Source organism: Balaenoptera musculus, chromosome 5 (assembly GCF_009873245.2).
Source record: "Balaenoptera musculus isolate JJ_BM4_2016_0621 chromosome 5, mBalMus1.pri.v3, whole genome shotgun sequence".
NCBI lineage: Eukaryota > Metazoa > Chordata > Mammalia > Artiodactyla > Balaenopteridae > Balaenoptera > Balaenoptera musculus.
Window position 1 is genome coordinate 53,364,193 of NC_045789.1, and position 13,926 is coordinate 53,378,118.

The 13,926-nt window shown below is 33.9% G+C and overlaps 1 protein-coding gene across 5 annotated transcripts in view; it reads left to right on the plus strand.

The window, feature by feature from the left end:
• Positions 1–1,141: 1,141 nt before the first annotated feature.
• LOC118896066 (UDP-glucuronosyltransferase 2C1-like) overlaps positions 1,142–13,926 on the plus strand; it is a 62,158-nt gene continuing 49,373 nt past the window's right edge. For 4 of the 5 annotated variants that reach the window (XM_036853799.1, XM_036853796.1, XM_036853798.1 and 1 more), the window contains exons 1-2: positions 1,159–1,928; positions 8,001–8,149. In XM_036853799.1, coding sequence (XP_036709694.1) covers positions 1,208–1,928; positions 8,001–8,149 — 870 coding nt within the window. In that variant the 5' untranslated portion in view covers positions 1,159–1,207. Of the gene's footprint in view, positions 1,929–8,000; positions 8,150–13,926 lie in introns of all 5 variants that reach the window. The other variant, XM_036853795.1, reaches the window with a different exon arrangement.

The window sequence follows — 13,926 nt, forward strand, 5'->3', positions numbered from 1 at the left end:
TTTTGAAAATCAGAAAAGTTTTTTATGGAGAGTGAGTTGCAGGTATGCAGAAGTTGAAGCAGTGATATCGGAAGTGTACTGCAGTAAGTCAAAGTTAGTTATAAAAATGACTAGAGTCAGATAGATGCAGTGAAGACTACAAATGAAAATAGGTTGATTTATAATTTGTGAGTAGAATGTATAGAAATAGTAAGCAATTGAATAATTACACAATTATATTTTTATTAAGGACCAGTTATTCTCATGATAAAGTTATTATCATCATATATTCTTATTGATTAATTGCTTGAGGAAAATCAACTTTTTAAGCAAAAGGATTATAGATGAAGTTATTGTCCTAAATATCAGTGAATCCATTTTTACATGGGGTAGTGTCTTCCAGTTGTGAAGATCCAAGCAAAAAATAGAATTTTACATTATAAAAAGTATCTTAGAACAGGAAGGCAAAGAAAATAGAATTGGATGTGCTGGAAGGAAGGATAAGCTTATCAAGTTATGTTCTTCATGATTTTTCCATTCTAAGATATCTCTTCTCAATATAACATTAATCTGATGAGAACCAGAACTTGAACTCCTATCTTCAATAACAGTAAAAAGATATCTTTTTCTTTTTCTCTTAAAGATAGATGTGATTTAGCAGGAAAGGCACTGAATTTAGCTTCAGAACATTTGGATCTAAATCTCCCTGCCTTAACATCTCAAAGTGTGCATATTCTCTCCTTCTGGCAGTAAGTGATGGCCTCATTCTTATCTGCAATATTTAGCAGAATTATCAGCATGAGAAACACTACAGAGACCATTTTGTTCAAAAGAACATTCAAATAAAAGCAGAGAAAAAGATCCAAAAAAATCTAGTCTTATTTGAATATGCATCAGATGATGATGGATTTTCTTAACATTATTTAGAAATTATTATGGATTTGTGTTTAACTTCACACCCCCTTTTTTTGATATCCTCTAAAAGAAGTTTGGTAACTCTCATTCTGAGGTTTGTTTTTTTTCCCTAACTTATTTTATTGACTTTATTGACATTTTTTTTTTCCATCAAGGCACTTGCGTTTCATTTTACTCTTCAATACAAAGTACACAACTCAAAGTTCAGCCCAACCTACTATAAATTGATTGGGAGGGTCAAGGACAAATCTTTGGATTGTGAGTTTCATGCACTTGGTATAAGCTCAGATTTAGTTTGAGCGAACTTAATATCATGAAGACTGTGAAAGGCTTCTGTGTCCTTTTTATGCTGCATCTATGGTTCTCTGACTCTGGAAGGACTGGGAAAGTACTTGTATGGCCCATAGATTTTAGTCATTGGATTAATCTAAAAGTTATTCTGGAAGAACTCTACCTTCATGGGCATGAGATAACCATCCTGGTACCTTCAACAAGTTCTCTGCTTGATCATACCAAGATTCCCTTTAATGTGGAGATACTTCAACTTTCAATAAGTAAAGAAAGTTTCATGGAAGAGTTCAGTGCTGATCTCTATACACTTTCTTTTGAACTGCCGAAACTTTCATGGTGGGACAGGCAAGTGAAACTGACAAAAGTTATAAACAATTTTTTCGCATCAGCCAAAAGAGTATGTGACAGTGCTGTCACAGACAAGGATTTACTCAGCAGGCTACAGGCAGCTAAATTTGATATCTGTATTGCTGACCCTTTAAGCTTTTGTGGGGAATTGGTGGCTGAACTCCTCAATATTCCATTTATATACTCTTTTCGGTTTTCCTATGGGAACGTCATTGAGAGATTGTGTGCTAGGCTTCCTATGCCTTCTTCATATGTTCCTGGCATCACATCAAGACTGACAGACAACATGACTTTTATACAGAGACTGGAGAACTGGTTGTTGTATACAATGAGTGATATGATGTCTTCATACTACGCGTTTGCAGAATGGGATGAGTATTACAGCAAGATTTTAGGTAAGAGAAACTTGCATGTAATAATGATTCTTATTTCATATGTAAAATGTGAATATTTATCTGACTGTAGGAAAACTTACAAAAGGCTTTTTTAAGTGAGGACCCAAGCTCCTGTTGCTTAACTGTTTTGAGTGAAAACAATAAAAACAACTCTTTTTCTTTCTTTTTTTAAACTTTTTCTTTTTTGTTTTTTTTTAGATCATTGAGTACTGCAAATATATCAGAGAAGGAATATTCTCTATATTTCTCCATAAATTCTGTTTGATGCTAATTGTTTTTCAGAGTATCTGGAAAACCCAAATCTGACGTGTGCTGAAGTTCCATAACCTTGGACTACTTCTCTCTTGTTTACTTCTCCTTTTATACACTTGTTTTCTTTCTGATTAACCTGCTGTTTCTCAGGCTTTCTGTTTGCATCCTATCAAGGCTTGATTGACTGATTCCTGGGCTTGGAAATTGGTAAGCATGAAACTGGAAAATAAATAAATATATCTTGATTTCATCTGCTCTTGTCTTCCAAAGGAGAAACAAGGAAGATTTTTCTCTAAAGGACCATGTTTCTAGACTTTTAAACTTATCTCATTGTTATCTTGTTGTTATTGTTCTATTCATAATTGCATTAGAGGTCAACTAGAGAGCTTTGACTTTGAGCGCAAAGCTTTTCTCAATTTAAGCAAGTCTGTAACCACTTTAATTTTCCTTTTGCATAATTGATTTTTTTTATTAAAGAAGCTTTTATTTAATTGTGTTAAGGATGATTTTCCATAGTATATTAGTTATCTTAGAGGAAGCAGTATCCTATTTATAGTATTTAGTTAGATTTTTTGAGATATAATTAATATATAACATTGTATTAATTTCAGGTGTGGATGAAAAAGTTAATCAATAGTCAATCTAAGAAATGGAAAACTTTATTTGAGCCAATGTGGGGATTATAACCCAGGAGACAGTCTTTCAGAAAGCTCTGAGGAATGCTTCACCCATTAGAAGTCAAAGCACAGTTATATGTTTTTGAGACAAAGGGTTTTACATCAAAGGGTTATACATCAGAGTAATGTATTGATGGTTTACATAGGCCAACAAAGCGAGTAATGAGTTACTGTGACCCTTTAGGGGATTAAGGAAAGAATGTTGTATCGTAAGAAGATACCTTGTTGGCACCAGCAGGAAATTGGCTTTTTTGTTTGTTTCGTTTTTGTTTTGTTTGTGAGCAGACATTCCTGTGTCTTCTAAGGAGATCTTGTTAATGTACAATGCAGATGCAAAATGTACACTAAAGGGGAGCAGGGTGGTAGCTCAAATGGCAGAGAAAATTTTACATTAAATTTTTCTTGTCCTGCCTTAATATCGTTTTGTTTCATCACAGGTAGACAACATAATGATTTTATATTTGTATATATAGTGAAATGATCGCCACAATAACTCTAGTTAACATTCATCACCACACATAGTTAAAAGTCTTTTTTATCTTGAGATGAGAACTTTAGATCTATTCTCTTAGCACATTTCAAATATTCAATACAGTATTATTAACTATAGTCACCATACTGTACATTACATCCCCAGGACTTACTTACTTTAGAACTGGAAGTTTATAACTTTTGTCCACCTTTACCTACCTATTGTGCCTACCCTCCAACTGTAGGATCTTGCAACAACCAATCTGTTCTCTGAAACGTTTTTTTTCTTTTTTCTTTTGTTTTCTTTTGAGTTTCCACATCTAAATGATATTAAACAGTATTTGTCTTTCTCAGTCTGACTTACTTCATTTACCACAATTTCCTCAAGTTCCATTCTTGTTTATGCAAATGGCAGGTTGTCCCTTCCTCTCATGACTTAATATTACTCCATTGTTTATATAACCATGCTTTCTTTATCCATCATCCATTGGAAAACAGATTGTTTCCATATTATGGCTATTGTAAATAATGATGCAATGGACATGAGAGTGCAGTAAGAATTTTATTTTGACTTTTTTGAGGAACATTCATACTATTTTCCAAAGTACCTGCACCAATTTACATTCCCACCAACAGTGCACAAGTGTTCCGTTTTCTGCACATCCTCACCAATATTTGTTATCTCTTGTCTTTTCGATGACAGCTATCCTAATAGGTGTGAGGTGATTCCTCACTGTGATTTTGATTTGCCTTTCTCTGATGATTAGTGATGCTGAGTACCTTTTTATGTATTTGTTGGCTATTTGAATATCTTCTTTGGAAAGATGTCTACTCAGGTCCTTTGCTCATTTTTTTAATTGAATTATTTGCATTTTTCTTTGTTTGTTTTTTGCTGTCGAATTCTATGAGTTCCTTAGACATTTTGGGTGGTAATGACAAATCAGATACATGGTTTGCAAATATCTTCTCTCATTTCATATATTGCTTTTTCATTTGTTGATCATTTCTTTTGCCATTCAGAAGCTTTTAAATCTGAAGTAGTCTTCACTTTTTTATTTTTAATTTTATTGCTTATGCTTTTGGTGTCATATTTAAAAAACCATTGCCAAGACCCATGTCAAGGAGCTTTTCCCCTATGTTTCCTTCTAGGAATTTTATGGTTTTTCAGGTCTTATATTTATGTTTTTAATCCTTTGCAAGTTAATTTTTGTAGCAGAGTAAAATGGGGGTCTAGTTTCATTCTTTTGCATGTGAATATCCAATTTTTTCAGCAAAAACTATTTAAAAGACTGTCTTCCTCCATTAAGTATTTCTGGCTGCCTTGTGAAATATTAGTTGACCTTATATGCATGGGCTTATTTCTGGGCTGATCAATGGGTTTATTTTCATGCCAGTACCATATTGTTTTGATTAGTACAGCTTTAAAATATTGCTTGAAATCAGAAAGTGTGATGCCTCCAGGTTTGTTCTTCTTTATCACAATTGCTTTGGCTCTTTGGAGTCTTTTGCACTTCCATATGAATTTTAAAAGTGTTTTCTTTGTTACTAATTTTACCAGAAGTATCTCTAATACCCTATCATTACTAAAAATTAATTTTATTCCTAAAGAATTAAAATTTACCCTTATAGTTGCGATCTATTATTTTATGCAGCCACTTCCTTTTTTCTTTTTCGGATATCTGTTCAAAATTTCCTCTGGGAAATTATTTCTTCAACAACTCACAAACAATATGGGTGCTTCTAATGAAGTATGCTGCCCAGGAATATGTCATATATTCAAAACAGGCATATGACCTAATCAAGGTCGACATGTTGCACTGAGGATTTTTCTGGGCACTCTGTGACAGAAACAGGTGCTTATATCTCTAGACTTGACCCTAAAAAAAAAAAAAATGTGGACAGAAACTGCTGTACCCATCTCTTACCCAGAGTCACAGCCCAAGCTGCAAAAGGCAAAACCGAAAAAAGAGAACATAAAACTCATCCTAGTGACATTTTCTGAGCCATGGATCAAGCAGTGACTGATCTACAGGTGTATTGAAGTTATTTGTTTACCTCTGGTTCCAGCAATTTTGTACTCAGTTTTGGAAGCTCTTTTATAGGGAGGCATAAGTTATAGGACATAACTCTGTCTCTGATTCCTTGCTAGCTCTTGGCACCTTAGAACATTCTTTTGGGGAACGTATCAATAATCTGAGAAAGAATAATAAAGGTTTGGTAAATAGAAGAAAAAATTTCTTTTACTCTCATAAATTTTAAAATGCTATTAGATATAGATTGTCATTCAGTATCAATTTAGTATCTTCCTTATAAAATGTATTCCAAGTATATTTTTCAAATTTTAACACTATAACTCATAACTTATACAATTATAAATTGAATCATGTCATAGATATGTTCAAATAATTGAGGAGGAAACAAGTAAGAAGGTATCTGGTTCAAACCATATTTTGAGGAAATATTAATATAACGTTTTGGGAGACAAAGGAATGTTAGGATAATACTATTGGGTTAGACACAAAAATGGTCAATGTCTAATAGGGCAATAAAATCATAATTTAGGGGGTGATCTTTTCTACCAGACAGAAATATACATGCCAAGTTTTTAACTTCACAGTGCCTGAACAAAAAAGTCCACAATAAATCAATAATAAATAACAAAATAAAATGTAGGCACACTTTCCTGAAGATGTAAATAATCCTTTAATCATTCAACAAATGCCCTAGCATTATATCAAATGTGGCATTGCTTTTGGAAATTTGGAAAAGCTCTTCCAAATCTGAGATATTTTCTCACAATCTCCTTATTCAGATCAATTATTTTTTTATTTCTCCTACAACATTATCTTCATTTCAATAAGAAGCATTAAGCACACCAGATTACTAAATCAGTAGTGGAGAATTAACAGGAAAAAGATGTCATCTTGATATGAAAGAAAGTGAACCAAACATATGACCCGCAATTCTACTCCTAGGTTTATAACCAAGAAAAATGAACACATATGTCCACAGAAAACATATACATGAATGCTCATAGCAGCATTATTCATAGTAGACAAATGTGAAAACAACCCAAAAGTTCACCAACTAATGAATGAATAAACAAAATAATGTATATCCCTACAAAAATATCATTCAGCAGCAAAAAGTAATGAAATATTGATACATACTACCACGTGGATGACCCTTGAAAAACATTATGCTAAATGAAAGAAGGCAGCAAAAAAGACCACATAGTGTATGATTTCATTTATATTAAGTTAAAGAAGGTTTTTCTGGAATAGGCAAATGAAGGAAAAAGTAGATTAGTGGTTGTCACGGGCTGGGAAGAGGGAGAAATGAAGAATGACTGCCAATGGATACAGGATTTCTTTTGAAAGTAATAAAATTTTTTTTAATTTAATAATGGTAGTGGTTTCACAATGTTATAAATGTACTAAAAACTACTGAATAGTTTATTTAAAAAGAAGAATTGTATGGTATATAAATTATTCCTCAATAAAACTGTCATTAAAAAAGTGTGGGAGTAAAGCATCACACAAAGAGAATAAAATTATACCCATGGCTGATACAAATAGGGCTCCAATATGGGGTCTGTACTGGGTTTGAAACTGGATTTTGAATACTTTTGTCATTACCAGAATAAAACCCCTAAATTACTGAGATTTGCTTGTGATCTCTTACATAGATAGATTGTCCTGGTCAGATCAAAACCCTTATATTTTCTGATCAAAACTTTAGCACACTTAGAACATCAAGGAGAATATTCAAAAAGCCATGCGGTGAGAAACCAGATAGCTATGGTTTCCTCCTATCAGTGATATGGAGTACGTATTTCAAAAGGACACCAAAACTCTGGGTAAGGTTCCTTATACCACAGTAATTGAATAGAATTCAGAAATGAAGCTCTGGTTCCCAACTAAGTAAAATGATATAATTCAGAGTCACTAATTTGAGTTTTTATTCTGTTAATGTTCACTTGATTTCCACTTCAGTTCAAAAGTATCCCTTTTGTACTGTTTATCAGCTAAATATGTCAAAATAGCAAATATTTCACCACCAAATTATTATGCAGTGCTCTCTCTTCACCAAAGAGGACAAAGTCTTGTAAAACAGGAGTTATAATTATGTACAGCAAAGGAATAATCACTTTTAAATTTTTATGAAAAGATTTCCATTCCTGATAGGATATAATTAGTTATGGAAGCACAGTCCCAAACACCAGAAGAAAAGATGGATAAATTTCAAAAGCTGTTTTTAAAAGATATCAGAGGCTTTTGGAGCAATGAGGATGAGATAAATTGGAATTCCAGAAGACGAGGAGACTCTACCATAATAGGCTGGGATCACTGGCTGAATTTCTTGTTCATTGCTCGGAGCACGTGCTGATTCTGAGCTTGGAGTGGGGCTCAGGCTTAGCTCAAGCAGAAAGAGTCTGTTGGCAGAGAGAAAGCAGCAGGCTTTTGCCTTGTTCCATACTTAAATCTGTGTTTGATTCTTCATAATCTCAGTATTGTGTACTCTTGGGGGGCAAAGGCCTATTGATTTCTCATGGGTTGCATAGAACTAATATTGCTTCTTTAAAGATTTTTCGTAGAAAATTCTATGGTAAAACATGTCTCACTCAACATATCAGATTGTTTTCCCTCTATCGTCTTTTATTTTTGTTCAGGAAAACGTACCACATTATGTGAAATTATGGGGAAAGCTGAAATGTGGTTGATTCGAACATACTGGGATTTTGAATTTCCATTCCCTTACTTACCTAACGTTGAATTTGTTGGAGGACTGCACTGCAAGCCTGCAAAGCCCCTACCTAAGGTAATTAAAGGTGCTCCTTTTTGCTTCTCTGAGTATTTACCTCCTGGAATCATTTCTAGTTTATTATTTTTTTAGTATTTGATCCTCAAACTGAAACCCTGGACACAGGAATTAATGGGAATTATCCACCTTAGACTATTACATTACCATTAAGTATTTACTACATTATTGTGGTAATCATTAGTGATGCATATCGAATATGCCAGATATTTGACAACAAAAATGTCCCTAGCCCCTGAGTTTAGTGGAATCGTCCAATACTCTCAGGGCAGTGAGAATGAACTGAAGTGACAGGTATCACTTCCAGGTCCAACACTTAATTGTCAGGTGCACTTACTCCAGAGTTCTCTTTTCCTTTGTGATGTCTTTGGGGGCTGTGTTCCAGAGTAGATACTCTGCCAATCTGAGTCCTGGTTAAAGAAAATATATAACAGTTGCAGCTCAATAGATGGACATATGGCATGGGAAAGAAATAATGTAACAGGGAAGAGCCAGATCTTGACTACATGTTGGATCTGTTTCTTTTACTTTAACCTTTGCTTTCTGCTGCTTTTGTTCACTAAAAGGATACTGTCTATACATAATGGCCTGCCTTGGGGAACCCTGCCCCTCTGCCTGAATGTTAAACCAAAGTGCCTTTGTTCAGGCAAACATCCAGACCCTGTCCACCTGTGGATGGCTACAAGAAAGAAGCAATTAACACATCCCCTCCCCGAGGCTGGCCGTTCTAGGTGATATTTGCAAAACTTATGGCCTTTTTACTTTACTTCCTCATCTCCCCCCTACTCTCTATGCTATAAAAGAAACTGGCATCCAAACCCCGATAAGATGGTTATTTTGAGACTTTAGTCTGCCGTCTTCTCAGTTTGCTGGCTTTCTGAATAAAGTCGTATTCCTTGCCTCAACACCTGGTCTTCAGTTCATTGGCCGGTCCTGCAGCGAGCAAAGTGAGCTTGGACTTCGTAACAATAAGGTGTTGTTTTAGGCCACTGAGATTTTGGAGCTGAAAGTTATTTTGCATAACCTAGTCTAAAAAATGGACATAGTAGGGAAATTATAGTAGTTTGAGAAAAGATCAAATAGAGATGGATGGCCCACCCAAAATCCTGGCATAAGTTCAGTAATGGTGACCTGTTTGGTTTGAATAGAGGAGAGAAATTAGCCTGGAGAGGTGATCACAGGATAGGTTATAAATAAACAAATGGGCAATATTAAGTATGCTTTACTTCAAATTTAAGGTCAATGAATGATCAATGTATAATTTTTAAGCAGTAACGTGATGCAACTTACCCTTTCATAAATATTATCTATTGAATTGTTTGGAATGTAACAAGATTTAAAGGAGGGAAATGAGCTGAGATAGAGGTGCAATAGTTCCTGCAAGCCGTTATAGAGATCCAAACTACAATATGATAGCAATTTTGAGTAGAAATGGAGAGGTTTAGGAAGTATTTACAAAGAAAGTCAATAGGATTTTCTGATAGGCTGGAGATTAAGGGAGAGAGTTCCAGAATTAATCCTTGGCTTTTTGTTTCTTTGTACATGTCATTTCTTTACATTTATTTATTTATTTTTTGTACAGACAATTTAGTAGAGAATATTATCATTTACGAGGAGAAGAGGGAAAGGGGAGCAGTTGTGAGGAAAAATGATTTGTTCATATTTGCATATGCTGAATGCGGTACAATGCAGTGTCTAGCAAGCATCTAGCAAATACATTGGTTTAATCTCAGGGAACAGATTTATGTAGTATTTGTGTTTTTTTTAATTAATAGACTATTTTTAGAGACACATTCACAGCAAAATTGAGCACAAGGTACAGAGAGTTCCACCTATCTCTTGCCCCCTCCCATGCACAGCTTCCCCAGCCATCAATATCCCACACTCCTGCAGCACATCTGTTACATTTTATAAACTAACATTCACATTAATCTCAACCAATGTCCACTGCATACAAAAATGTTAACTCTTTGTGTTGTACATTCTATATTTTGATAAATATATAATGACATGTATCTACCCTTATACTCTCATACAGACTCTCCACTGTCCTAAAAATTCCCTGTGCTCCACTTCTTCATCCTTCCCTGTCCCTAAATCTCTAGAAATCACCATTTATTTTACTTTCTCCATAGATTTGCCTTTTCCATAAGCAGTAGTCTCACATTAGTAGTCAAGGAATAAGAACTCATGACTTTTTACTGGCTGCTTTTTGTGAGCATTACATCACCCAGAGTGAAAAACAGAACTTGGGGTGGATCAAAATACTATAAACTAGATGCCTAAGGCTTCTGTGAAGAGGGGTTATTCCTGAAAACCTGACCATTGACATTAGAGCAATAGATGACAGTATAGAATAAAGACATAAAGACAAGGATACTTTTTTTAAAAATTGAATTTTAAAAAATATTTTATTTTATTATTATTATTTTTTTACTAGGGTATACTTGCTTTACAATGTTGTGTTAGTTTCTACTGTACAATGAAGTAGAGTTCGCTGTGCTATACAGCAAGTTCTCACTAGTTATTTATTTTTTACATATTAGTGTATATATGTCAATCCCAATTTCCCAATTCATCCCACCCCCCCTTTCCTCCCTTGGTGTCCATACATTTGTTCTCTACATCTGCGTTCTATTTCTGCCTTGCAAGCAGGTTCAACTGTACCATTTTTCTAGATTCCACATATATGTGTTAATATATGATATTTGTTTTTCTCTTTCTGACTTAACTTCACTCTGTATGACAGTCTCTAGGTCCATCCACATTTCTACAAATGACCCAGTTTCGTTCCTTTTTATGGCTGAGTAATATTCCATTGTTTATATGTACCACAACTTCTTTATCCATTCATCTGTCGATGGGCATTTAGGTTGCTTCCATTACCTGGCTATTGTAAATGGTGCCACAAAGAACATTGGGATACATGTGTCTTTTTGAATTTTGGTTTTCTCTGGGTATATGCCCAGTAGTGAGATTGCTGGGTCATATGGTAGTTCTATTTTTAGCTTTTTAAGGAACCTCCATACTGTTCTCCATAGTGGTTGTATCAATTTACATTCTCACCAACAGTGCAAGAGGGTTCCCTTTTCTCCACACCCTCTGCAGCATTTATTGTTTGTAGATTTTTTGATGATGGCCATTCTGACTGGTCTGTGGTGATACGTCATTGAAGTTTTGATTTGCATTTCTCTAATGATTAATGATGTTGAGCATCTTTTCATGTGCCTCTTGGCCATCTGTATGTCTTCTTTGGAGAAATGTCTATTTAGGTCTTCTGCCCATTTTTGGATTGGGTTGTTGTTTTTTTGATACTGAGCTGCATGAGCTGTTTGTATATTTAGGAGATTAATCCTTTGTTGATTCATTTGCAAATATTTTCTTCCATTCTGAGGGTTGTCTTTTTGTCTTGTTTATGGTTTCCCTTGCTGTGCAAAAGCTTTTAAGTTTTATTAGGTCCCATTTGTTTATTTTTGTTTTTATTTCCATTACTCTAGAAGGTGGGTCAAAAAGATCTTGCTGTGATTTATGTCAAAGAATGTTCTGCCTATGTTTTCCTCTAAGAGTTTTATATTGTCCAGTCTTACATTTAGGTCTTTAATCCATTTTGAGTTTATTTTTGTGTATGGTGTTAGGGAGTGTTCTAATTTCATTCTTTTACATGTAGCTGTCCAGTTTTCCCAGCATCACTTATTGAAGAGGCTGTCTTTTCTCTATTGTATATTCTTGCCTCCTATGTCATAGATTAGTTGACGATAGGTGCGTGGGTTTATCTCTGGGCTTTATATCCTGTTCCATTGATCTATATTTGTGTTTTCGTGCCAGTATCTTTGGAACAGGGTCTTTTCTTTTTAAAATTTAGCCCAATCTACTGAAGAACTAGAGGGAGAATCACAGTTAATCATGTATGTGTGTTCTTATAACTCTCAGCACAACAATCCTCTAGTGAATGTGACCCAACTAAGGATCTGCAGTTAGACTCAGACTTTCATCTTTTCCTTGTAAGGAAGACATAGGAAAATGTTGGGGAGAGGAGTGAAAAATTTCCCTCGCACTACAACATGATAAAAATGTCAGTTTGATTTTGAATGCCATAACATGTTTGTGGAATTACAGAATTTGTTTTTCTTTGTTTTTCGTGCATCTCGGGGCGACAGAATGTATTAATCATACTCTCAGTTCATTCCACTCCATAATCAGCCCATGACAAACATCTCTTTTGGTTGATTTTTCTTACGTTTTTTCTTTATCTTCTTCTCTTCCATTACCCCACAACCAGTGGGTACCCAGTCAAATGCATTTAATATTTATCATCTTATTTCAATTTAAACAGATAACTGTGGATCCTCAAACTATACGTAGAAATGATTTGAGTTTTTTAATTATATAAATGATGTTATGTTATAATTCACACTTTCTCATTCTTATTAGTCTATATAATTTTTTTCATATGTATCCAAGTTTCTATTTGTAAATCCATTTCATTCATTCTGACTATAGCAGAGAATTTTGGTATATGTATTTATTCCCCACAAAGGACAATGTGTGTCCCCATATCTATCATACAACAAAGAATATTGGGAGGAAAAATTGCAAACCTATGCATATATTTGAGAATTATATCCAATAGTGGGATGATAGTGTCATGGGTCATAGGCATACTTAATTTTTTTCTGCATTTAACTTCACTGAATATCTATTAAAATGTTATTGTTTCATCAGGAATGCTTAGGGGGTTACATCTTCCACATCTTATCTAAACCTTGATTATTATTCTATTTTCTAATATGGGTCAGTTTCATAGAGGTAAAGTGATATCACACTGATGAATTTTATTTGTAATCTCCATTTATAGCAAAGTTGAACATTGTTTCAGAAACTTATCAGTTATTCTTATTTTCCCTTTGTGAAACTCATATATTTAGTATATTTTTTGGATAATCTTTTTTTTCAAGTAATATCAATTCTTTCCGTAATTTAGAATATCTAGGTATTAATCCTTGATCTAGCCATTGCAAATATCTTCTCCTATGACTCCATATATTTGTTAATATTTTCTCTAATTACTTTTTTTAAACATAAAGCACCAAATTTGATGTAATCAAATCCATCTTTTTATACATTGATTTGTACTTTAAAAAATCTCATTTAAAATATTTTTCTCTTTACTAAGGTTAAAAAGACATTCTCCTATATTTTATTTTTAAATGTACAATATTATATTTTAACATGATACATTTAATCCATTCAGATTTTTAAAATTAATACATGGTAGGAGGTAAATATTCACCTCCCTTTTTTTGTCTGAATAATGAACATATTATTGTACCACCACTTAATAAACCATCCACCCAGTGTGATATTTTCTCACTGATTATCCCAGTGAATTGTGATATCATCTTACCATACAGGAGGCTTTCACATACTCATGGCTCTCTTTCTGGCCTCACTACTTTATTCTATTGCTCACTTTGTTAGCAGGTCAGTAGATTTCATTTTGTATTGTGTATTATTATTGGATTGAAATAGTCTCCAGTGCTCCTTTTTCTTTTTCAAAATTCACTCATTATTTATGAAACTGTATTTTTATATAATTTTAAAAATATTTCCTAGTATCTGAAGAATATGATGATATAATTGAAAATAAATTTAAAGTGATTGATAGCTTTACAAATTATGTCAATCCATCTATAAATACAGTGTAACAGTTAATTTTATGCATCAATTTACCTGGGCCAGGTACCCAGGTATTTAGCCAAACATCACTCTGGAAGTTT